Source organism: Oncorhynchus mykiss, chromosome 5 (assembly GCF_057628025.1).
Source record: "Oncorhynchus mykiss isolate SJ-2025 chromosome 5, ASM5762802v1, whole genome shotgun sequence".
NCBI lineage: Eukaryota > Metazoa > Chordata > Actinopteri > Salmoniformes > Salmonidae > Oncorhynchus > Oncorhynchus mykiss.
The window spans coordinates 83776846-83801893 of NC_143026.1; the positions used below are offsets into that span (position 1 = coordinate 83776846).

At 49.2% G+C, this 25048-nt stretch overlaps 1 protein-coding gene across 3 annotated transcripts in view; it reads right to left on the bottom strand.

Moving 5' to 3' along the window:
* Positions 1-25048, bottom strand: part of si:ch211-191a24.3 (tensin-3) — a 108125-nt gene that overhangs the window by 60194 nt on the left and 22883 nt on the right. For 2 of the 3 annotated variants that reach the window (XM_021604524.3, XM_090236149.1), the window contains 7 exons: positions 10505-10588; positions 8821-8933; positions 8631-8691; positions 7016-7091; positions 6739-6868; positions 6364-6429; positions 435-539 (listed from right to left, as the gene is read on the bottom strand). In XM_021604524.3, the coding sequence (XP_021460199.3) occupies positions 435-539; positions 6364-6429; positions 6739-6868; positions 7016-7091; positions 8631-8691; positions 8821-8933; positions 10505-10588 (635 nt within the window). The remainder of the gene's footprint in view (positions 1-434; positions 540-6363; positions 6430-6738; positions 6869-7015; positions 7092-8630; positions 8692-8820; positions 8934-10504; positions 10589-25048) is intronic. The other variant, XM_090236148.1, reaches the window with a different exon arrangement.

The following is a 25048-nucleotide window of genomic DNA, read 5'->3' on the forward strand; positions in this document are numbered from 1 at the left end:
TAGTCCTTCTGGAGAGATGTTACAATACCTAGTCCTTCTGGAGAGATGTTACAATACCTAGTCCTTCAGGAGAGATGTTACAATACCTAGTCCTTCAGGAGAGATGTTACAATACCTAGTCCTTCAGGAGAGATGTTACAATACCTAGTCCTTCAGGAGAGATGTTACAATACCTAGTCCTTCAGGAGATATGTTACAATACCTAGTCCTTCAGGAGAGATGTTACAATACCTAGTCCTTCAGGAGAGATGTTACAATACCTAGTCCTTCAGGAGAGATGTTACAATACCTAGTCCTTCAGGAGAGATGTTACAATACCTAGTCCTTCTGGAGAGATGTTACAATACCTAGTCCTTCAGGAGAGATGTTACAATACCTAGTCCTTCAGGAGAGATGTTACAATACCTAGTCCTTCTGGAGAGATGTTACAATACCTAGTCCTTCTGGAGAGATGTACTCATAGGAGTCCCGTCGAACCAGGGGGTCCCAGGTATCGTAGTCCACGATGACAGAGGGTCCGTTTTGCCAGTGACCACTGCCTTCAGATGACAAAACCATATAAAGAGAAATAAACAGAGAGCGAGAGAGAGAGACTGAGGGAGACTGAGGACAATCTCCGTCATGGGTTTGTTGCACAACAGCCCAGCATTGTCAAGGAACACACTATATTCTGTAACAACATCAGCTGATCCCAGGAGAGGACAATTTTTGTTTATTTACTTAAAAAAATATTGTAGAAAATATGAATTCTTTCAATTTTTTTGTGTGAGTTTGTGTGCACACGTGCATGTGTGCGTGATTGAGTATGTGAGTGAGCAAAGTGGAGGTGTGTTTATGTGTATGGATGGTTGAATCCTGAGCTCTTTGCAGTTCTGCTCTGTCTGTTTCTTTGCCTGTATCTGGGATCTGCATTCCTGGGTGATGTGTGTGTGATAAGAGCCTTTATTGTTTCCTGTTGAGTGGAGCAGTGTGTGTTACAGAGGAGTGTGTGTGTTACAGAGGAGTGTGTGTTACAGAGGAGTGTGTGTTACAGAGCAGTGTGTGTTACAGAGCAGTGTGTGTTACAGAGGAGTGTGTGTTACAGAGCAGTGTGTGTTATGTGTGTGTTACAGAGGAGTGTGTGTGTGTTACAGAGGAGTGTGTGTTACAGAGCAGTGTGTGTTACAGAGGAGTGTGTGTTACAGAGGAGTCTGTGTGTGTTACAGAGGAGTGTGTGTTACAGAGGAGTGTGTGTGTGTTACAGAGGAGTGTGTGTGTGTTACAGAGGAGTGTGTGTTACAGAGCAGTGTGTGTTACAGAGGAGTGTGTGTTACAGAGGAGTGTGTGTTACAGAGGAGTGTGTGTTACAGAGCAGTGTGTGTTACAGAGGAGTGTGTGTTACAGAGCAGTATGTGTTATGTGTGTGTTACAGAGGAGTGTGTGTTACAGAGGAGTGTGTGTGTGTTACAGAGGAGTGTGTGTTACAGAGCAGTGTGTGTTACAGAGCAGTGTGTGTTACAGAGGAGTGTGTGTTACAGAGGAGTGTGTGTGTGTTACAGAGGAGTGTGTGTTACAGAGGAGTGTGGGTTACAGAGCAGTGTGTGTTACAGAGCAGTGTGTGTTACAGAGGAGTGTGTGTGTGTTACAGAGGAGTGTGGGTTACAGAGGAGTGTGTGTTACAGAGGAGTGTGTGTGTGTTACAGAGGAGTATGTGTGTGTTACAGAGGAGTGTGTGTTACAGAGCAGTGTGTGTTACAGAGGAGTGTGTGTTACAGAGCAGGGTGTGTTACAGAGCAGTGTGTGTTACAGAGGAGTGTGTGTTACAGAGGAGTGTGTGTTACAGAGCAGTGTGTGTTATGTGTGTGTTACAGAGGAGTGTGTGTTACAGAGGAGTGTGTGTGTGTTACAGAGGAGTGTGTGTTACAGAGCAGTGTGTGTTACAGAGCAGTGTGTGTTACAGAGGAGTGTGTGTTACAGAGGAGTGTGTGTGTGTTACAAAGGAGTGTGGGTTACAGAGCAGTGTGTGTTACAGAGCAGTGTGTGTTACAGAGGAGTGTGTGTGTGTTACAGAGGAGTGTGTGTGTGTTACAGAGGAGTGTGTGTGTGTTACAGAGGAGTGTGTGTTACAGAGGAGTGTGTGTTACAGAGGAGTGTGTGTGTGTTACAGAGGAGTGTGTGTTACAGAGGAGTGTGTGTTACAGAGGAGTGTGTGTTACAGAGGAGTGTGTGTGTGTTACAGAGGAGTGTGTGTGTGTTACAGAGGAGTGTGTTACAGAGGAGTATGTGTGTGTTACAGAGGAGTGTGTGTTACAGAGCAGGGTGTGTTACAGAGGAGTGTGTTACAGAGGAGTGTGTGTGTGTTACAGAGGAGTGTGTGTGTGTTACAGAGCAGTGTGTGTTATGTGTGTGTTACAGAGGAGTGTGTGTTACAGAGGAGTGTGTGTTACAGAGGAGTGTGTGTTACAGAGCAGTGTGTGTTACAGAGCAGTGTGTGTTACAGAGGAGTGTGTGTTACAGAGGAGTGTGTGTGTGTTACAGAGCAGTGTGTGTTACAGAGGAGTGTGTGTTACAGAGGAGTGTGTGTGTGTTACAGAGGAGTGTGTGTTACAGAGGAGTGTGTGTGTGTTACAGAGGAGTGTGGGTTACAGAGCAGTGTGTGTTACAGAGCAGTGTGTGTTACAGAGGAGTGTGTGTGTGTTACAGAGGAGTGTGTGTGTGTTACAGAGGAGTGTGTGTGTGTTACAGAGGAGTGTGTGTTACAGAGGAGTGTGTGTGTGTTACAGAGGAGTGTGGGTTACAGAGGAGTGTGTGTTACAGAGGAGTGTGTGTTACAGAGCAGTGTGTGTTACAGAGGAGTGTGTGTTACAGAGCAGTGCGTGTTACAGAGGAGTGTGTGTTACAGAGGAGTGTGTGTTACAGAGCAGTGTGTGTTACAGAGGAGTGTGTGTTACAGAGCAGTGTGTGTTATGTGTGTGTTACAGAGGAGTGTGTGTTACAGAGGAGTGTGTGTTACAGAGCAGTGTGTGTTACAGAGGAGTGTGTGTTACAGAGGAGTGTGTGTGTGTTACAGAGCAGTGTGTGTTACAGAGCAGTGTGTGTTATGTGTGTGTTACAGAGGAGTGTGTGTGTGTTACAGAGGAGTGTGGGTTACAGAGCAGTGTGTGTTACAGAGCAGTGTGTGTTACAGAGGAGTGTGTGTGTGTTACAGAAGAGTGTGTGTGTTACAGAGGAGTGTGTGTGTGTTACAGAGGAGTGTGTGTTACAGAGGAGTGTGTGTGTGTTACAGAGGAGTGTGGGTTACAGAGGAGTGTGTGTGTGTTACAGAGGAGTGTGGGTTACAGAGGAGTGTGTGTTACAGAGGAGTGTGTGTTACAGAGCAGTGTGTGTTACAGAGGAGTGTGTGTTACAGAGCAGTGCGTGTTACAGAGGAGTGTGTGTTACAGAGGAGTGTGTGTTACAGAGCAGTGTGTGTTACAGAGGAGTGTGTGTTACAGAGCAGTGTGTGTTACAGAGGAGTGTGTGTTACAGAGCAGTGTGTGTTATGTGTGTGTTACAGAGGAGTGTGTGTGTGTTACAGATGAGTGTGTGTGTGTTACAGAGGAGTGTGTGTGTGTCACAGAGGAGTGTGTGTTACAGAGCAGTGTGTGTTACAGTTAGCCAGTCTGAATACTGCCCCTTTCTGGAAAGAGCAAGAAGGCACAGGTTGCTTGGTCAAATCTTTTGGCACAATTTCTGCTCACACAAGCATATTCTGAAACAGACATGTCTGTGTCTGTTCAGACTAACTGAACAGGTGAACAATTCTGATGTGGTGGTCTCAGAAGGATTGGTTTTGATTTGATAGTGAGTCATGATATTTGTCTGTTCTACTCTGTTCTGTTCTACTCTGTTCTGTTCTGCTCTGTTCTGTTCTGTTCTGCTCTGTTCTGCTCTGCTCTGCTCTGTTCTGTTCTGCTCTGTTCTGTTCTGCTCTGTTCCATTCTGCTCTGTTCCGTTCTGCTTCGTTCCGTTCTGCTCCGTTCCGTTCTGTTCTGCTCCATTCTGTTCTGCTTTGTTCTGTTCTGCTTTGTTCCGTTCTGCTCTGTTCCATTCTGTTCTGCTCTGTTCTGTTCTGCTCTGATCTGTTCTGTTTTGCTCTGTTCTGTTCTGTTCTGTTCTGCTCTGTTCTTCTCTGTTCTGTTCTTCTCTGTTCTGCTCTGTTCTGTTCTGCTCTGTTCTGTTCTGCTCTGTTCTGCTCTGTTCTGCTCTGTTCTGTTCGTCTTTGTTCTGCTCTGTTATGTTCTGCTCTGTTCCACTCTGTTCTGTTCTACTCTGTTCTGCTCTGTTCTGTTCTGTTCTGCTCTGTTCTGTTCTTCTCTGCTCTGTTCTGTTCTTCTCTGCTCTGTTCTGTTCTGCTCTGCTCTGCTCTGTTCTGCTCTGCTCTGTTCTGTTCTGCTCTGCTCTGCTTTGTTCTTCTCTGTTCTGCTCTGTTCTGTTCTACTCTGTTCTGTTCTGTTATGTTCTGCTCTGTTCCACTCTGTTCTGTTCTACTCTGTTCTGTTCTGTTCTGCTCTGTTCTGTTCTTCTCTGCTCTGTTCTGTTCTTCTCTGCTCTGTTCTGTTCTGCTCTGCTCTGCTTTGTTCTTCTCTGTTCTGCTCTGTTCTGTTCTGTTCTGTTCTGCTCTGTTCTGTTCTGTTCTGCTCTTTTCTGCTCTGCTCTGCTCTGTTCTGTTCTGCTCTGTTCTGTTCTGCTCTGCTCTGTTCGGTTCTGTTCTGTTCTGCTCTGTTCTAATTCTGCTCGGATCTGTATTGTTCTGCTCTGTTCTGTTCTTTTGTGACGGCAGCTGACAGGATGTGTGACTGCAGGGTGAAGGGCTGTGACAGCAGCTGACAGGATATGTGACTGCAGGGTGAAGGGCTGTGACAGCAGCTGACAGGATATGTGACTGCAGGGTGAAGGGCTGTGACAGCAGCTGACAGGATATGTGACTGCAGGGTGAAGGGCTGTAACAGCAGCTGACAGGATATGTGACTGCAGGGTGAAGGGCTGTGACAGCAGCTGACAGGATATGTGACTGCAGGGTGAAGGGCTGTGACAGCAGCTGACAGGATATGTGACTGCAGGGTGAAGGGCTGTGACAGCAGCTGACAGGATGTGTGACTGCAGGGTGAAGGGCTGTGACGGCAGCTGACAGGATGTGTGACTGCAGGGTGAAGGGCTGTGACAGCAGCTGACAGGATGTGTGACTGCAGGGTGAAGGGCTGTGACAGCAGCTGACAGGATGTGTGACTGCAGGGTGAAGGGCTGTGACGGCAGCTGACAGGATGTGTGACTGCAGGGTGAAGGGCTGTGACAGCAGCTGACAGGATGTGTGACTGCAGGGTGAAGGGCTGTGACAGCAGCTGACAGGATGTGTGACTGCAGGGTGAAGGGCTGTGACGGCAGCTGACAGGATATGTGACTGCAGGGTGAAGGGCTGTGACGGCAGCTGACAGGATGTGTGACTGCAGGGTGAAGGGCTGTGACAGCAGCTGACAGGATATGTGACTGCAGGGTGAAGGGCTGTGACAGCAGCTGACAGGATATGTGACTGCAGGGTGAAGGGCTGTGACAGCAACTGACAGGATGTGTGACTGCAGGGTGAAGGGCTGTGACAGCAGCTGACAGGATGTGTGACTGCAGGGTGAAGGGCTGTGACAGCAGCTGACAGGATGTGTGACTGCAGGGTGAAGGGCTGTGACGGCAGCTGACAGGATATGTGACTGCAGGGTGAAGGGCTGTGACGGCAGCTGACAGGATGTGTGACTGCAGGGTGAAGGGCTGTGACGGCAGCTGACAGGATATATAAGAGCCATTTTGATAGGATTTGTGTTTGTCTAGTTTTGTCTGTTTTGGGCTGTCAGTTCTCACCACTAGAGAGCAGTCTCACTGAGGTTATGGGTCAGGTGGTAGGTCAGTTGATGGCTCAGGTGTATAAGATCACAGGTAACCAGGTAGTAGTCATGCATGGGTGAACAGGACATTCACATGGTTTTTACAGCTATTTACAAGGCTGCCTTTAACCCGGATTACTCAACCACAAATCGTCACCACCATGGTAAATCATCAAGTTTAATCTGTCCTCATATTATTTTATTCAATAAATGGGAACATCCCCCAACTGTATCTAAGTCTGGACATTACCTCAACGTGTCAAAAACAGTTTGCATCACTCATGCATCGTGACGAATTGGAACTTTTAAATAGTCTTTACAGGATGTGTGACTGTAGGGTGACGGGGTTGGCAGGGGCTGTTAGTCAGCCACACCAGCTGTAGTGGTGGTCCAGGTGAGTGTTCGTTGGACCAATGGTGGTTTGAAGGGGAGATTAGGATTATGCTTAACAACGATGACGGCCGGGAATTACCTGGCATCCTTTCAGGACTTTCAGAGAACACCAACTCAACTTTCCCATCATCTGGAAACCTAGGATCTGGAATAAGGAGGGAAGGTGATCATCCATCTCTATCTGTGTGTGTGCATGTCTACCTGCATGCGTTGGCTTTCGTCTGTATTTCACGCCTGCACTCATCACCTGGTGATTAGACCAAGGTTAGCCTGTGACAATACTTACACAGAGAGAAAGAGAGAAAGGGAGAGAGAGAGAGAGAGAGAGAGAGAGAGAGAGGGAGAGGGAGAGGGAGAGAAAGAGAGGGAGAGAAAGAGAGGGAGAGAGAGAGAGAGTAGGTCATTCATTGCATTAGGCTTCCCAGTAGGCCTACTACTACTACTACTACTGTACCTATATAAGCTGTGTCAAGGTCTTCCTTGGGGAAAAGCAGGGGGCGACCGTGGATAATGCCAGTGTGAAACTGGAGCCTGAAGATGACCTCTCGGCTGGCTGTCTGGTGGTTTTTATTATAACACACCACCTGAACCACAGACAGCAGACACAGACAGTTACCTCACCTGGCTGTCTATAAGGTTCATACAGTCAGACCACTGAGCTTTGTATAACATTCCATTCAATTCTGGATTTTAAAAGTGCAGGTACGGTATATGAGTGTGATTATACCTACCATTATGTCTCCCTTCAGCAGTTGAGCTGGTTGCAGTACAAAGTAAACTCTGTCTGTCTGCACTGCTCGCACGTGACTGTGACAGATATATAAACACACACAGACAAAGTAAACCCTGTCTGTCTGCACTGCTCGCACGTGACTGTGACAGATATATAAACACACACAGACAAAGTAAACCCTGTCTGTCTGCACTGCCACTGCTCACACGTGACTGTGACAGATATAAACACACACAGACAAAGTAAACCCTGTCTGCACTGCCACTGCTCACACGTGACTGTGACAGATATAAACACACACAGACAAAGTAAACACACATATGCATTTAGATTTTAGTCATTTAGCAGACACTCTTATCCAGAGTGGATACATTTTCATACTCATAATATTATTACCATGGTAACACTATATTTCCATAGTCCATCTGTAGATCAATCAATCAATCAATCAATCAAATGTATATATAAAGCCTTTTTTTTATATATCAGCAGAAGTCACAAAGTGCTGTACAGAAACCCAGCCTAAAACCCCAAACAGCAATCAATGCAGATGCTCTACAGACTATCTACAACAGACTATCAGTAATATTTATTAACCCTTACCCTTATTGGAAACCTAACCCTAACACTACAATAAAACTATTTAAAAAAGGGTTCTGCAGCGGTCCCATAGGACAGTTGTCACAACTTCCGCCGAAGTTGGTCCCTCTCCTTGTTCGGGCGACGTTCGGCGTTCGAAGTCACCGACTTTCTAGTCATCGTTGATCCTCTTTTCATTTTCCTTTGGTTTTGTCTTGTCTTGTATTACACCTGGTTCCAATCCCATTCATTACATGTTGTGTATTTAACCCCCTCATGTCTTGTCGGTGATTGTTTGTTTGTAAGCTATGTGTAAGTTATGTTCTGGTGTGTGACAGGTTTTGTACCCACTTGTTTTATTTTGTATATTTTGGTTTTCTGAGTTTTTGAGCGCTTATTAAACTGCTCCGTTTATACCAAGTTCGATCTCCTGCGCCTGACTTCGCTGCCACCAGCACGCACCCCTTTACAGTGGTATTCAAAGTCGGGGTCGCAGGGAATTGCAGTGGGGTCGCCAATTATTATTATGATTTTTAATTGTATTTTTAGGAGCAAAAAAATAAGAGTACAGATTATTGTATTGGACAATATACAAAGTGTTTGAGAAAGATTATTTGAAAAAAAAAAATGTATTGGTAAATATATTTATTGGTTTCTTTCCATTTTGATAAGAGATGAAAATACAATGAATTGAAGGTTGTTTTTTTAATGTAAAAATCTACATTTACAGATTTTAAGGTTGTGTCATTAGATTTGGGCAACAAATTTGGTCCCCAGAAATTCTGGTGTAAATAAATGGTGTCCCCACTGCCATAGTTTCATTTTGGGTTCCCCTGTGTAAAGGGTTCTACATGGAACTCAAAAGGTGTTCTTCACAGCTAAGGAACACCTTTTGTTCTAAGAGTGTAACTGTAACCTTAGCAAATAGTTGCTTTTCAACAGATAGTTTGTTGATACTATGACGCTCTACAGATGCTCTACAGATGGACTATCCGGAACATTCAAATGAAGTGTGAATGAGTATGGTATCTCACTAGACTGCTGAAGTACAGACGACCTGCAGGCTCTGGTACACTCTCAGGAACAGACGACATCCTGCAGACAACACAAACAGGAAAAATATATCGCTAATTCAGTAGTGCATCATAAAATGTATATCTGAGAACAGTGTGTATCACTGTGACGTGAGAGGTGTAGTATAGTGTTTGTATGGGCATTTCTAACCTCCCTCAGAATTGATGTTGGGAACGCCGTGAAGAACCACACAAAGGAGGAAGAGAGGAGAGGGATCCATGTTCATAACTCCCTTCAGCAGACTGCTGAACATCCACACATACCTAGAGAGAGAGGGATTGACCTCCCAAATCAATCAAGGGTGGTACCACAGGGTTCAATTCTCTGGCCGACTCTCTTTTCTGTATACATCAATGATGTTGCTCTTGCTGCTGGTGATTCTCTGATCCACCTCTACGCAGACGACACCATTCTGTATACTTCTGGCCCCTCCTTGGACACTGTGTTAACTAACCTCCAGACGAGCTTCAATGCCATACCACTCTTCTTCCGTGGCCTCCAACTGCTCTTAAACGCAAGTAAAACTAAATGCATGCTTTTCAATTGATCACTGCCCGCACCTGCTCGCCCGTCCAGCATCACTACTCTGGATGACTCTGACTTAGAATACGTGGACAACTACAAATACCTGGGTGTCTGGTTAGACTGTAAACTCTCCTTCCAGACTCACATTAAGCATCTCCAATCCAAAATTACATCTAGAATCGGCTTCCTATATCGCAACAAAGCATCCTTCACTCATGCTGCCAAACATACCCTCGTAAAACTGACCATCCTACCGATCCTCGACTTCGGTGATGTCATCTATAAAATAGCCTCCAACACTCTACTCAACAAACTGGATGCAGTCTATCACAGTGGCATCCGTTTTGTCACCAAAGCCCCATACACTACCCACCATTGCGACCTGTACGCTCTCGTTGGTTGGCCCTCGCTTCATACTCGTCGCCAAACCCACTGGCTACAGGTTATCTACAAGTCTCTGCTAGGTAAAGCCCTGCCTTATCTCAGCTCACTGGTCACCATAGCAGCACCCACTCGTAGCACGCGCTCCAGCAGGTATATCTCACTGGTCACCCCCAAAGCAAATTCCTCCTTTGGTCGTCTTTCCTTCCAGTTCTCACCTGCCCATGACTGGAACGAATTGCAAAAATCTCTGAAGCTGGAGACTCACATCTCCCTCACTAGCTTTAATCACCAGCTGTCAGAACATTTTACAGATCACTGCACCTGTACATAGCCCATCTGTAAACAGCCCATCTATCTACCTACCTCATCCCCATACTGGTATTTATTTATTTTTCTCCTTTGCACCCCAGTATCTCTACCTGCACATTCATCTTCTGCTGATCTACCATTCCAGTGTTTAATTGCTATATTGTAATTACTTCGCCACCATGACCTATTTATTTCCTTAACTTACCTCATTTGCACTCACTGTACATAGACTTTTTGTTTTCTTTTGTTGTACTGTATTATTGACTGTATGTTTTGTTTATTCCATGTGTAACTCTGTGTTGTTGTATGTGTCGAATTGCTACGCTTTATCTTGGCCAGGTCGCAGTTGCAAATGAGAACTTGTTCTCAACTAGCCTACCTGGTTAAATAAAGGTGAAATAATGTATTTTTTATTTTTTAAATTGACCTCCATCAGGTATCAGGTAGAATCAGGTAAAATTTCAGAACAAGGAATCCCTCAGCCAGAGGGCCACATCTGAAGCTCACTGATGACCAGACAGTTGATCTTTGAAATATATTGATCTGTTGTGCAGAGGAGCTTCTGTGAACTTGATGTTAACCAATCAAATTTGCTTTGTGTGGGGTGGTTTCTTACCGTTTCTGCGAGGGATTCATCAGGGAAGATACTTTGTTGTTGTAGAACCTTCTCATGGCAAAGTGGTCTAGACCCAGGTCTGCACTGAGGAGGACATAGACATTCAGTTTAGATCCAGGTCTGCACTGAGGAGGACATAGACATTCAGTTTAGAGCCAGGTCTGCACTGAGGAGGACATAGACATTCAGTTTAGATCCAGGTCTGCACTGAGGAGGACATAGACATTCAGTTTAGATCCAGGTCTGCACTGAGGAGGACATAGACATTCAGTTTAGAGCCAGGTCTGCACTGAGGAGGACATAGACATTCAGTTTAGATCCAGGTCTGCGCTGAGGAGGACATAGACATTCAGTTTAGATCCAGGTCTGCACTGAGGAGGACATAGACATTCAGTTTAGATCCAGGTCTGCACTGAGGAGGACATAGACATTCAGTTTAGAGCCAGGTCTGCACTGAGGAGGACATAGACATTCAGTTTAGAGCCAGGTCTGCACTGAGGAGGACACACACATTCAGTTTAGAGCCAGGTCTGCACTGAGGAGGACATAGACATTCAGTTTAGAGCCAGGTCTGCACTGAGGAGGACATAGACATTCAGTTTAGAGCCAGGTCTGCACTGAGGAGGACACACACATTCAGTTTAGAGCCAGGTCTGCACTGAGGAGGACATAGACATTCAGTTTAGAGCCAGGTCTGCACTGGGGGAGACACACACATTCAGTCTAGATCCAGGTCTGCACTGGGGGAGACACACACATTCAGTCTAGATCCAGGTCTGCACTGGGGGAGTAACACACATTTAGTCTAGACCCAGGTCTGCACTGGGGGAGACACACACATTTAGTCTAGACCCAGGTCTGCACTGGGGGAGACACACACATTCAGTCTAGATCCAGGTCTGCACTGGGGGAGACACACACATTCAGTCTAGATCCAGGTCTGCACTGGGGGAGACACACACATTCAGTCTAGACCCAGGTCTGCACTGAGGGAGACACACACATTCAGTCTAGATCCAGGTCTGCACTGAGGAGGACATAGACATTCAGTTTAGAGCCAGGTCTGCACTGGGGGAGACACACACATTCAGTCTAGATCCAGGTCTGCACTGGGGGAGACACACATATTCAGTCTAGATCCAGGTCTGCACTGGGGGAGACACACACATTCAGTCTAGATCCAGGTCTGCACTGAGAAGGACACACACATTCAGTCTAGATCCAGGTCTGCACTGAGGAGGACATAGACATTCAGTTTAGAGCCAGGTCTGCACTGAGGAGGACACACACATTCAGTCTAGATCCAGGTCTGCACTGAGGAGGACACACACATTCAGTCTAGATCCAGGTCTGCACTGGGGGAGACACACACATTCAGTCTAGATCCAGGTCTGCACTGGGGGAGACACACACATTCAGTCTAGATCCAGGTCTGCACTGTGAAGGACACACACATTCAGTCTAGATCCAGGTCTGCACTGGGGGAGACACGCACATTCAGTCTAGATCCAGGTCTGCACTGGGGGAGACACGCACATTCAGTCTAGACCCAGGTCTGCACTGGGGGAGACACACACATTCAGTCTAGATCCAGGTCTGCACTGGGGGAGACACGCACATTTAGTCTAGATCCAGGTCTGCATTGAGGAGGACACACACATTCAGTCTAGACCCAGGTCTGCACTGAGAAGGACACACACATTCAGTCTAGATCCAGGTCTGCACTGGGGGAAACACACACATTCAGTCTAGATCCAGGTCTGCACTGGGGGAAACACACACATTCAGTCTAGATCCAGGTCTGCACTGAGGAGGACACACACATTCAGTCTAGACCCAGGTCTGGACTGGGGGAGACACACACATTCAGTCTAGATCCAGGTCTGCACTGGGGGAGACACACAAATTCAGTCTAGATCCAGGTCTGCACTGAGAAGGACACACACATTCAGTCTAGATCCAGGTCTGCACCGAGGAGGACACACACATTCAGTCTAGATCCAGGTCTGCACTGAGGAGGACACACACATTCAGTCTAGATCCAGGTCTGCACTGGGGGAGACACGCACATTCAGTTTAGAGCCAGGTCTGCACTGGGGGAGACACGCACATTCAGTCTAGATCCAGGTCTGCACTGGGGGAGACACGCACATTCAGTCTAGATCCAGGTCTGCACTGGGGGAGACACGCACATTCAGTCTAGATCCAGGTCTGCACTGGGGGAGACACACACATTCAGTCTAGATCCAGGTCTGCACTGAGAAGGACACACACATTCAGTCTAGATCCAGGTCTGCACTGAGGAGGACATAGACATTCAGTTTAGAGCCAGGTCTGCACTGAGGAGGACACACACATTCAGTCTAGATCCAGGTCTGCACTGAGGAGGACATAGACATTCAGTTTAGATCCAGGCAGCACTGAGGAGGACATAGACATTCAGTTTAGATCCAGGTCTGCACTGAGGAGGACATAGACATTCAGTTTAGATCCAGGTCTGCACTGAGGAGGACATAGACATTCAGTTTAGATCCAGGTCTGCACTGAGGAGGACATAGACATTCAGTTTAGAGCCAGGTCTGCACTGAGGAGGACATAGACATTCAGTTTAGAGCCAGGTCTGCACTGAGGATGACACACACATTCAGTTTAGAGCCAGGTCTGCACTGAGGAGGACATAGACATTCAGTTTAGAGCCAGGTCTGCACTGAGGAGGACATAGACATTCAGTTTAGAGCCAGGTCTGCACTGAGGAGGACACACACATTCAGTTTAGAGCCAGGTCTGCACTGAGGAGGACATAGACATTCAGTTTAGAGCCAGGTCTGCACTGGGGGAGACACACACATTCAGTCTAGATCCAGGTCTGCACTGGGGGAGACACACACATTCAGTCTAGATCCAGGTCTGCACTGGGGGAGACACACACATTTAGTCTAGACCCAGGTCTGCACTGGGGGAGACACACACATTTAGTCTAGACCCAGGTCTGCACTGGGGGAGACACACACATTCAGTCTAGATCCAGGTCTGCACTGGGGGAGACACACACATTCAGTCTAGATCCAGGTCTGCACTGGGGGAGACACACACATTCAGTCTAGACCCAGGTCTGCACTGAGGGAGACACACACATTCAGTCTAGATCCAGGTCTGCACTGAGGAGGACATAGACATTCAGTTTAGAGCCAGGTCTGCACTGGGGGAGACACACACATTCAGTCTAGATCCAGGTCTGCACTGGGGGAGACACACATATTCAGTCTAGATCCAGGTCTGCACTGGGGGAGACACACACATTCAGTCTAGATCCAGGTCTGCACTGAGAAGGACACACACATTCAGTCTAGATCCAGGTCTGCACTGAGGAGGACATAGACATTCAGTTTAGAGCCAGGTCTGCACTGAGGAGGACACACACATTCAGTCTAGATCCAGGTCTGCACTGAGGAGGACACACACATTCAGTCTAGATCCAGGTCTGCACTGGGGGAGACACACACATTCAGTCTAGATCCAGGTCTGCACTGGGGGAGACACACACATTCAGTCTAGATCCAGGTCTGCACTGTGAAGGACACACACATTCAGTCTAGATCCAGGTCTGCACTGGGGGAGACACGCACATTCAGTCTAGATCCAGGTCTGCACTGGGGGAGACACGCACATTCAGTCTAGACCCAGGTCTGCACTGGGGGAGACACACACATTCAGTCTAGATCCAGGTCTGCACTGGGGGAGACACGCACATTTAGTCTAGATCCAGGTCTGCATTGAGGAGGACACACACATTCAGTCTAGACCCAGGTCTGCACTGAGAAGGACACACACATTCAGTCTAGATCCAGGTCTGCACTGGGGGAAACACACACATTCAGTCTAGATCCAGGTCTGCACTGGGGGAAACACACACATTCAGTCTAGATCCAGGTCTGCACTGAGGAGGACACACACATTCAGTCTAGACCCAGGTCTGGACTGGGGGAGACACACACATTCAGTCTAGATCCAGGTCTGCACTGGGGGAGACACGCACATTCAGTCTAGATCCAGGTCTGCACTGAGGAGGACACACACATTCAGTCTAGATCCAGGTCTGCACTGGGGGAGACACGCACATTCAGTTTAGAGCCAGGTCTGCACTGGGGAGACACACACATTCAGTCTAGATCCAGGTCTGCACTGTGAAGGACACACACATTCAGTCTAGATCCAGGTCTGCACTGGGGGAGACACGCACATTCAGTCTAGATCCAGGTCTGCACTGGGGGAGACACGCACATTCAGTCTAGACCCAGGTCTGCACTGGGGGAGACACACACATTCAGTCTAGATCCAGGTCTGCACTGGGGGAGACACGCACATTTAGTCTAGATCCAGGTCTGCATTGAGGAGGACACACACATTCAGTCTAGACCCAGGTCTGCACTGAGAAGGACACACACATTCAGTCTAGATCCAGGTCTGCACTGGGGGAAACACACACATTCAGTCTAGATCCAGGTCTGCACTGGGGGAAACACACACATTCAGTCTAGATCCAGGTCTGCACTGAGGAGGACACACACATTCAGTCTAGACCCAGGTCTGGACTGGGGGAGACACACACATTCAGTCTAGATCCAGGTCTGCACTGGGGGAGACACACAAATTCAGTCTAGATCCAGGTCTGCACTGAGAAGGACACACACATTCAGTCTAGATCCAGGTCTGCACCGAGGAGGACACACACATTCAGTCTAGATCCAGGTCTGCACTGAGGAGGACACACACATTCAGTCTAGATCCAGGTCTGCACTGGGGGAGACACGCACATTCAGTTTAGAGCCAGGTCTGCACTGGGGGAGACACGCACATTCAGTCTAGATCCAGGTCTGCACTGGGGGAGACACGCACATTCAGTCTAGATCCAGGTCTGCACTGGGGGAGACACGCACATTCAGTCTAGATCCAGGTCTGCACTGGGGGAGACACACACATTCAGTCTAGATCCAGGTCTGCACTGAGAAGGACACACACATTCAGTCTAGATCCAGGTCTGCACTGAGGAGGACATAGACATTCAGTTTAGAGCCAGGTCTGCACTGAGGAGGACACACACATTCAGTCTAGATCCAGGTCTGCACTGAGGAGGACATAGACATTCAGTTTAGATCCAGGTCTGCACTGAGGAGGACATAGACATTCAGTTTAGATCCAGGTCTGCACTGAGGAGGACATAGACATTCAGTTTAGATCCAGGTCTGCACTGAGGAGGACATAGACATTCAGTTTAGATCCAGGTCTGCACTGAGGAGGACATAGACATTCAGTTTAGAGCCAGGTCTGCACTGAGGAGGACATAGACATTCAGTTTAGAGCCAGGTCTGCACTGAGGAGGACACACACATTCAGTTTAGAGCCAGGTCTGCACTGAGGAGGACATAGACATTCAGTTTAGAGCCAGGTCTGCACTGAGGAGGACATAGACATTCAGTTTAGAGCCAGGTCTGCACTGAGGAGGACACACACATTCAGTTTAGAGCCAGGTCTGCACTGAGGAGGACATAGACATTCAGTTTAGAGCCAGGTCTGCACTGGGGGAGACACACACATTCAGTCTAGATCCAGGTCTGCACTGGGGGAGACACACACATTCAGTCTAGATCCAGGTCTGCACTGGGGGAGACACACACATTTAGTCTAGACCCAGGTCTGCACTGGGGGAGACACACACATTTAGTCTAGACCCAGGTCTGCACTGGGGGAGACACACACATTCAGTCTAGATCCAGGTCTGCACTGGGGGAGACACACACATTCAGTCTAGATCCAGGTCTGCACTGGGGGAGACACACACATTCAGTCTAGACCCAGGTCTGCACTGAGGGAGACACACACATTCAGTCTAGATCCAGGTCTGCACTGAGGAGGACATAGACATTCAGTTTAGAGCCAGGTCTGCACTGGGGGAGACACACACATTCAGTCTAGATCCAGGTCTGCACTGGGGGAGACACACATATTCAGTCTAGATCCAGGTCTGCACTGGGGGAGACACACACATTCAGTCTAGATCCAGGTCTGCACTGAGAAGGACACACACATTCAGTCTAGATCCAGGTCTGCACTGAGGAGGACATAGACATTCAGTTTAGAGCCAGGTCTGCACTGAGGAGGACACACACATTCAGTCTAGATCCAGGTCTGCACTGAGGAGGACACACACATTCAGTCTAGATCCAGGTCTGCACTGGGGGAGACACACACATTCAGTCTAGATCCAGGTCTGCACTGGGGGAGACACACACATTCAGTCTAGATCCAGGTCTGCACTGTGAAGGACACACACATTCAGTCTAGATCCAGGTCTGCACTGGGGGAGACACGCACATTCAGTCTAGATCCAGGTCTGCACTGGGGGAGACACGCACATTCAGTCTAGACCCAGGTCTGCACTAGGGGAGACACACACATTCAGTCTAGATCCAGGTCTGCACTGGGGGAGACACGCACATTTAGTCTAGATCCAGGTCTGCATTGAGGAGGACACACACATTCAGTCTAGACCCAGGTCTGCACTGAGAAGGACACACACATTCAGTCTAGATCCAGGTCTGCACTGGGGGAAACACACACATTCAGTCTAGATCCAGGTCTGCACTGGGGGAAACACACACATTCAGTCTAGATCCAGGTCTGCACTGAGGAGGACACACACATTCAGTCTAGACCCAGGTCTGGACTGGGGGAGACACACACATTCAGTCTAGATCCAGGTCTGCACTGGGGGAGACACGCACATTCAGTCTAGATCCAGGTCTGCACTGAGGAGGACACACACATTCAGTCTAGATCCAAGTCTGCACTGGGGGAGACACGCACATTCAGTTTAGAGCCAGGTCTGCACTGGGGGAGACACACACATTCAGTCTAGATCCAGGTCTGCACTGTGAAGGACACACACATTCAGTCTAGATCCAGGTCTGCACTGGGGGAGACACGCACATTCAGTCTAGATCCAGGTCTGCACTGGGGGAGACACGCACATTCAGTCTAGACCCAGGTCTGCACTGGGGGAGACACACACATTCAGTCTAGATCCAGGTCTGCACTGGGGGAGACACGCACATTTAGTCTAGATCCAGGTCTGCATTGAGGAGGACACACACATTCAGTCTAGACCCAGGTCTGCACTGAGAAGGACACACACATTCAGTCTAGATCCAGGTCTGCACTGGGGGAAACACACACATTCAGTCTAGATCCAGGTCTGCACTGGGGGAAACACACACATTCAGTCTAGATCCAGGTCTGCACTGAGGAGGACACACACATTCAGTCTAGACCCAGGTCTGGACTGGGGGAGACACACACATTCAGTCTAGATCCAGGTCTGCACTGGGGGAGACACACAAATTCAGTCTAGATCCAGGTCTGCACTGAGAAGGACACACACATTCAGTCTAGATCCAGGTCTGCACCGAGGAGGACACACACATTCAGTCTAGATCCAGGTCTGCACTGAGGAGGACACACACATTCAGTCTAGATCCAGGTCTGCACTGGGGGAGACACGCACATTCAGTTTAGAGCCAGGTCTGCACTGGGGGAGACACGCACATTCAGTCTAGATCCAGGTCTGCACTGGGGGAGACACGCACATTCAGTCTAGATCCAGGTCTGCACTGGGGGAGACACGCACATTCAGTCTAGATCCAGGTCTGCACTGGGGGAGACACACACATTCAGTCTAGATCCAGGTCTGCACTGAGAAGGACACACACATTCAGTCTAGATCCAGGTCTGCACTGAGGAGGACATAGACATTCAGTTTAGAGCCAGGTCTGCACTGAGGAGGACACACACATTCAGTCTAGATCCAGGTCTGCACTGAGGAGGACATAGACATTCAGTTTAGATCCAGGTCTGCACTGAGGAGGACATAGACATTCAGTTTAGATCCAGGTCTGCACTGAGGAGGACATAGACATTCAGTTTAGATCCAGGTCTGCACTGAGGAGGACATAGACATTCAGTTTAGATCCAGGTCTGCACTGAGGAGGACATAGACATTCAGTTTAGAGCCAGGTCTGCACTGAGGAGGACATAGACATTCAGTTTAGAGCCAGGTCTGCACTGAGGAGGACACACACATTCAGTTTAGAGCCAGGTCTGCACTGAGGAGGACATAGACATTCAGTTTAGAGCCAGGTCTGCACTGAGGAGGACATAGACATTCAGTTTAGAGCCAGGTCTGCACTGAGGAGGACACACACATTCAGTTTAGAGCCAGGTCTGCACTGAGGAGGACATAGACATTCAGTTTAGAGCCAGGTCTGCACTGGGGGAGACACACACATTCAGTCTAGATCCAGGTCTGCACTGGGGGAGACACACACATTCAGTCTAGATCCAGGTCTGCACTGGGGGAGACACACACATTTAGTCTAGACCCAGGTCTGCACTGGGGGAGACACACACATTTAGTCTAGACCCAGGTCTGCACTGGGGGAGACACACACATTCAGTCTAGATCCAGGTCTGCACTGGGGGAGACACACACATTCAGTCTAGATCCAGGTCTGCACTGGGGGAGACACACACATTCAGTCTAGACCCAGGTCTGCACTGAGGGAGACACACACATTCAGTCTAGATCCAGGTCTGCACTGAGGAGGACATAGACATTCAGTTTAGAGCCAGGTCTGCACTGGGGGAGACACACACATTCAGTCTAGATCCAGGTCTGCACTGGGGGAGACACACATATTCAGTCTAGATCCAGGTCTGCACTGGGGGAGACACACACATTCAGTCTAGATCCAGGTCTGCACTGAGAAGGACACACACATTCAGTCTAGATCCAGGTCTGCACTGAGGAGGACATAGACATTCAGTTTAGAGCCAGGTCTGCACTGAGGAGGACACACACATTCAGTCTAGATCCAGGTCTGCACTGAGGAGGACACACACATTCAGTCTAGATCCAGGTCTGCACTGGGGGAGACACACACATTCAGTCTAGATCCAGGTCTGCACTGGGGGAGACACACACATTCAGTCTAGATCCAGGTCTGCACTGTGAAGGACACACACATTCAGTCTAGATCCAGGTCTGCACTGGGGGAGACACGCACATTCAGTCTAGATCCAGGTCTGCACTGGGGGAGACACGCACATTCAGTCTAGACCCAGGTCTGCACTAGGGGAGACACACACATTCAGTCTAGATCCAGGTCTGCACTGGGGGAGACACGCACATTTAGTCTAGATCCAGGTCTGCATTGAGGAGGACACACACATTCAGTCTAGACCCAGGTCTGCACTGAGAAGGACACACACATTCAGTCTAGATCCAGGTCTGCACTGGGGGAAACACACACATTCAGTCTAGATCCAGGTCTGCACTGGGGGAAACACACACATTCAGTCTAGATCCAGGTCTGCACTGAGGAGGACACACACATTCAGTCTAGACCCAGGTCTGGACTGGGGGAGACACACACATTCAGTCTAGATCCAGGTCTGCACTGGGGGAGACACGCACATTCAGTCTAGATCCAGGTCTGCACTGAGGAGGACACACACATTCAGTCTAGATCCAGGTCTGCACTGGGGGAGACACGCACATTCAGTTTAGAGCCAGGTCTGCACTGGGGGAGACACGCACATTCAGTCTAGATCCAGGTCTGCACTGGGGGAGACACGCACATTCAGTCTAGATCCAGGTCTGCACTGGGGGAGACACGCACATTCAGTCTAGATCCAGGTCTGCACTGGGGGAGACACACACATTCAGTCTAGATCCAGGTCTGCACTGAGAAGGACACACACATTCAGTCTAGATCCAGGTCTGCACTGAGGAGGACATAGACATTCAGTTTAGAGCCAGGTCTGCACTGAGGAGGACACACACATTCAGTCTAGATCCAGGTCTGCACTGAGGAGGACATAGACATTCAGTTTAGATCCAGGTCTGCACTGAGGAGGACATAGACATTCAGTTTAGATCCAGGTCTGCACTGAGGAGGACATAGACATTCAGTTTAGATCCAGGTCTGCACTGAGGAGGACATAGACATTCAGTTTAGATCCAGGTCTGCACTGAGGAGGACATAGACATTCAGTTTAGAGCCAGGTCTGCACTGAGGAGGACATAGACATTCAGTTTAGAGCCAGGTCTGCACTGAGGAGGACACACACATTCAGTTTAGAGCCAGGTCTGCACTGAGGAGGACATAGACATTCAGTTTAGAGCCAGGTCTGCACTGAGGAGGACATAGACATTCAGTTTAGAGCCAGGTCTGCACTGAGGAGGACACACACATTCAGTTTAGAGCCAGGTCTGCACTGAGGAGGACATAGACATTCAGTTTAGAGCCAGGTCTGCACTGGGGGAGACACACACATTCAGTCTAGATCCAGGTCTGCACTGGGGGAGACACACACATTCAGTCTAGATCCAGGTCTGCACTGGGGGAGACACACACATTTAGTCTAGACCCAGGTCTGCACTGGGGGAGACACACACATTTAGTCTAGACCCAGGTCTGCACTGGGGGAGACACACACATTCAGTCTAGATCCAGGTCTGCACTGGGGGAGACACACACATTCAGTCTAGATCCAGGTCTGCACTGGGGGAGACACACACATTCAGTCTAGACCCAGGTCTGCACTGAGGGAGACACACACATTCAGTCTAGATCCAGGTCTGCACTGAGGAGGACATAGACATTCAGTTTAGAGCCAGGTCTGCACTGGGGGAGACACACACATTCAGTCTAGATCCAGGTCTGCACTGGGGGAGACACACATATTCAGTCTAGATCCAGGTCTGCACTGGGGGAGTCACACACATTCAGTCTAGATCCAGGTCTGCACTGAGAAGGACACACACATTCAGTCTAGATCCAGGTCTGCACTGAGGAGGACATAGACATTCAGTTTAGAGCCAGGTCTGCACTGAGGAGGACACACACATTCAGTCTAGATCCAGGTCTGCACTGAGGAGGACACACACATTCAGTCTAGATCCAGGTCTGCACTGGGGGAGACACACACATTCAGTCTAGATCCAGGTCTGCACTGGGGGAGACACACACATTCAGTCTAGATCCAGGTCTGCACTGTGAAGGACACACACATTCAGTCTAGATCCAGGTCTGCACTGGGGGAGACACGCACATTCAGTCTAGATCCAGGTCTGCACTGGGGGAGACACGCACATTCAGTCTAGACCCAGGTCTGCACTGGGGGAGACACACACATTCAGTCTAGATCCAGGTCTGCACTGGGGGAGACACGCACATTTAGTCTAGATCCAGGTCTGCATTGAGGAGGACACACACATTCAGTCTAGACCCAGGTCTGCACTGAGAAGGACACACACATTCAGTCTAGATCCAGGTCTGCACTGGGGGAAACACACACATTCAGTCTAGATCCAGGTCTGCACTGGGGGAAACACACACATTCAGTCTAGATCCAGGTCTGCACTGAGGAGGACACACACATTCAGTCTAGACCCAGGTCTGGACTGGGGGAGACACACACATTCAGTCTAGATCCAGGTCTGCACTGGGGGAGACACACAAATTCAGTCTAGATCCAGGTCTGCACTGAGAAGGACACACACATTCAGTCTAGATCCAGGTCTGCACCGAGGAGGACACACACATTCAGTCTAGATCCAGGTCTGCACTGAGGAGGACACACACATTCAGTCTAGATCCAGGTCTGCACTGGGGGAGACACGCACATTCAGTTTAGAGCCAGGTCTGCACTGGGGGAGACACGCACATTCAGTCTAGATCCAGGTCTGCACTGGGGGAGACACGCACATTCAGTCTAGATCCAGGTCTGCACTGGGGGAGACACGCACATTCAGTCTAGATCCAGGTCTGCACTGGGGGAGACACACACATTCAGTCTAGATCCAGGTCTGCACTGAGAAGGACACACACATTCAGTCTAGATCCAGGTCTGCACTGAGGAGGACATAGACATTCAGTTTAGAGCCAGGTCTGCACTGAGGAGGACACACACATTCAGTCTAGATCCAGGTCTGCACTGAGGAGGACACACACATTCAGTCTAGATCCAGGTCTGCACTGGGGGAGACACGCACATTCAGTCTAGATCCAGGTCTGCACTGAGAAGGACACACACATTCAGTCTAGACCCAGGTCTGGACTGGGGGAGACACACACATTCAGTCTAGACCCAGGTCTGCACTGGGGGAGACACACACATTCAGTCTAGATCCAGGTCTGCACTGGGGGAGACACACACATTCAGTCTAGATCCAGGTCTGCACTGGGGGAGACACACACATTCAGTCTAGATCCAGGTCTGCACTGAGGAGGACACACACATTCAGTCTAGATCCAGGTCTGCACTGAGAAGGACACACACATTCAGTCTAGATCCAGGTCTGCACTGGGGGAGACACACACATTCAGTCTAGATCCAGGTTTGCCCTGAGGGAGACACGCACATTCAGTCTAGATCCAGGTCTGCACTGGGGGAGACACGCACATTCAGTCTAGATCCAGGTCTGCATTGAGGAGGACACACACATTCAGTCTAGATCCAGGTCTGCACTGAGAAGGACACACACATTCAGTCTAGACCCAGGTCTGGACTGGGGGAGACACACACATTCAGTCTAGACCCAGGTCTGCACTGGGGGAGACACACATATTCAGTCTAGATCCAGGTCTGCACTGGGGGAGACACACACATTCAGTCTAGATCCAGGTCTGCACTGAGGAGGACACACACATTCAGTCTAGATCCAGGTCTGCACTGAGAAGGACACACACATTCAGTCTAGATCCAGGTCTGCACTGGGGGAGACACACACATTCAGTCTAGATCCAGGTTTGCCCTGAGGGAGACACACACATTCAGGATAGACCCAGGTCTGCACTGAGGAGGACACGCACATTCAGTCTAGATCCAGGTCTGCACTGGGGGAGACACGCACATTCAGTCTAGATCCAGGTCTGCACTGGGGGAGACACGCACATTCAGTCTAGATCCAGGTCTGCATTGAGGAGGACACACACATTCAGTCTAGATCCAGGTCTGCATTGAGGAGGACACACACATTCAGTCTAGATCCAGGTCTGCACTGAGAAGGACACACACATTCAGTCTAGATCCAGGTCTGCACTGGGGGAGACACACACATTCAGTCTAGATCCAGGTTTGCCCTGAGGGAGACACACACATTCAGGATAGACCCAGGTCTGCACTGAGGAGGACACGCACATTCAGTCTAGACCCAGGTCTGCACTGAGGAGGACACACACATTCAGTCTAGATCCAGGTCTGCACTGAGGAGGACACACATATTCAGTCTAGACCCAGGTCTGCATTGGGGGAGACACGCACATTCAGTCTAGATCCAGGTCTGCACTGAGGAGGACACGCACATTTAGTCTAGAGCCAGGTCTGCATTGGGGGAGACATGCACATTCAGTCTAGATCCAGGTCTGCACTGGGGGAGACACGCACATTCAGTCTAGATCCAGGTCTGCACTGGGGGAGACACGCACATTCAGTCTAGATCCAGGTCTGCACTGGGGGAGACACACACATTCAGTCTAGATCCAGGTCTGCACTGGGGGAGACACACACATTCAGTCTAGATCCAGGTCTGCACTGAGAAGGACACACACATTCAGTCTAGATCCAGGTCTGCACTGAGGAGGACATAGACATTCAGTTTAGAGCCAGGTCTGCACTGAGGAGGACACACACATTCAGTCTAGATCCAGGTCTGCACTGAGGAGGACACACACATTCAGTCTAGATCCAGGTCTGCACTGGGGGAGACACGCACATTCAGTCTAGATCCAGGTCTGCACTGAGAAGGACACACACATTCAGTCTAGACCCAGGTCTGGACTGGGGGAGACACACACATTCAGTCTAGACCCAGGTCTGCACTGGGGGAGACACACACATTCAGTCTAGATCCAGGTCTGCACTGGGGGAGACACACACATTCAGTCTAGATCCAGGTCTGCACTGGGGGAGACACACACATTCAGTCTAGATCCAGGTCTGCACTGGGGGAGACACACACATTCAGTCTAGATCCAGGTCTGCACTGAGAAGGACACACACATTCAGTCTAGACCCAGGTCTGGACTGGGGGAGACACACACATTCAGTCTAGATCCAGGTCTGCACTGAGGAGGACACACACATTCAGTCTAGATCCAGGTCTGCACTGAGAAGGACACACACATTCAGTCTAGATCCAGGTCTGCACTGGGGGAGACACACACATTCAGTCTAGATCCAGGTTTGCCCTGAGGGAGACACACACATTCAGGATAGACCCAGGTCTGCACTGAGGAGGACACGCACATTCAGTCTAGATCCAGGTCTGCACTGGGGGAGACACGCACATTCAGTCTAGATCCAGGTCTGCACTGGGGGAGACACGCATATTCAGTCTAGATCCAGGTCTGCATTGAGGAGGACACACACATTCAGTCTAGATCCAGGTCTGCATTGAGGAGGACACACACATTCAGTCTAGAT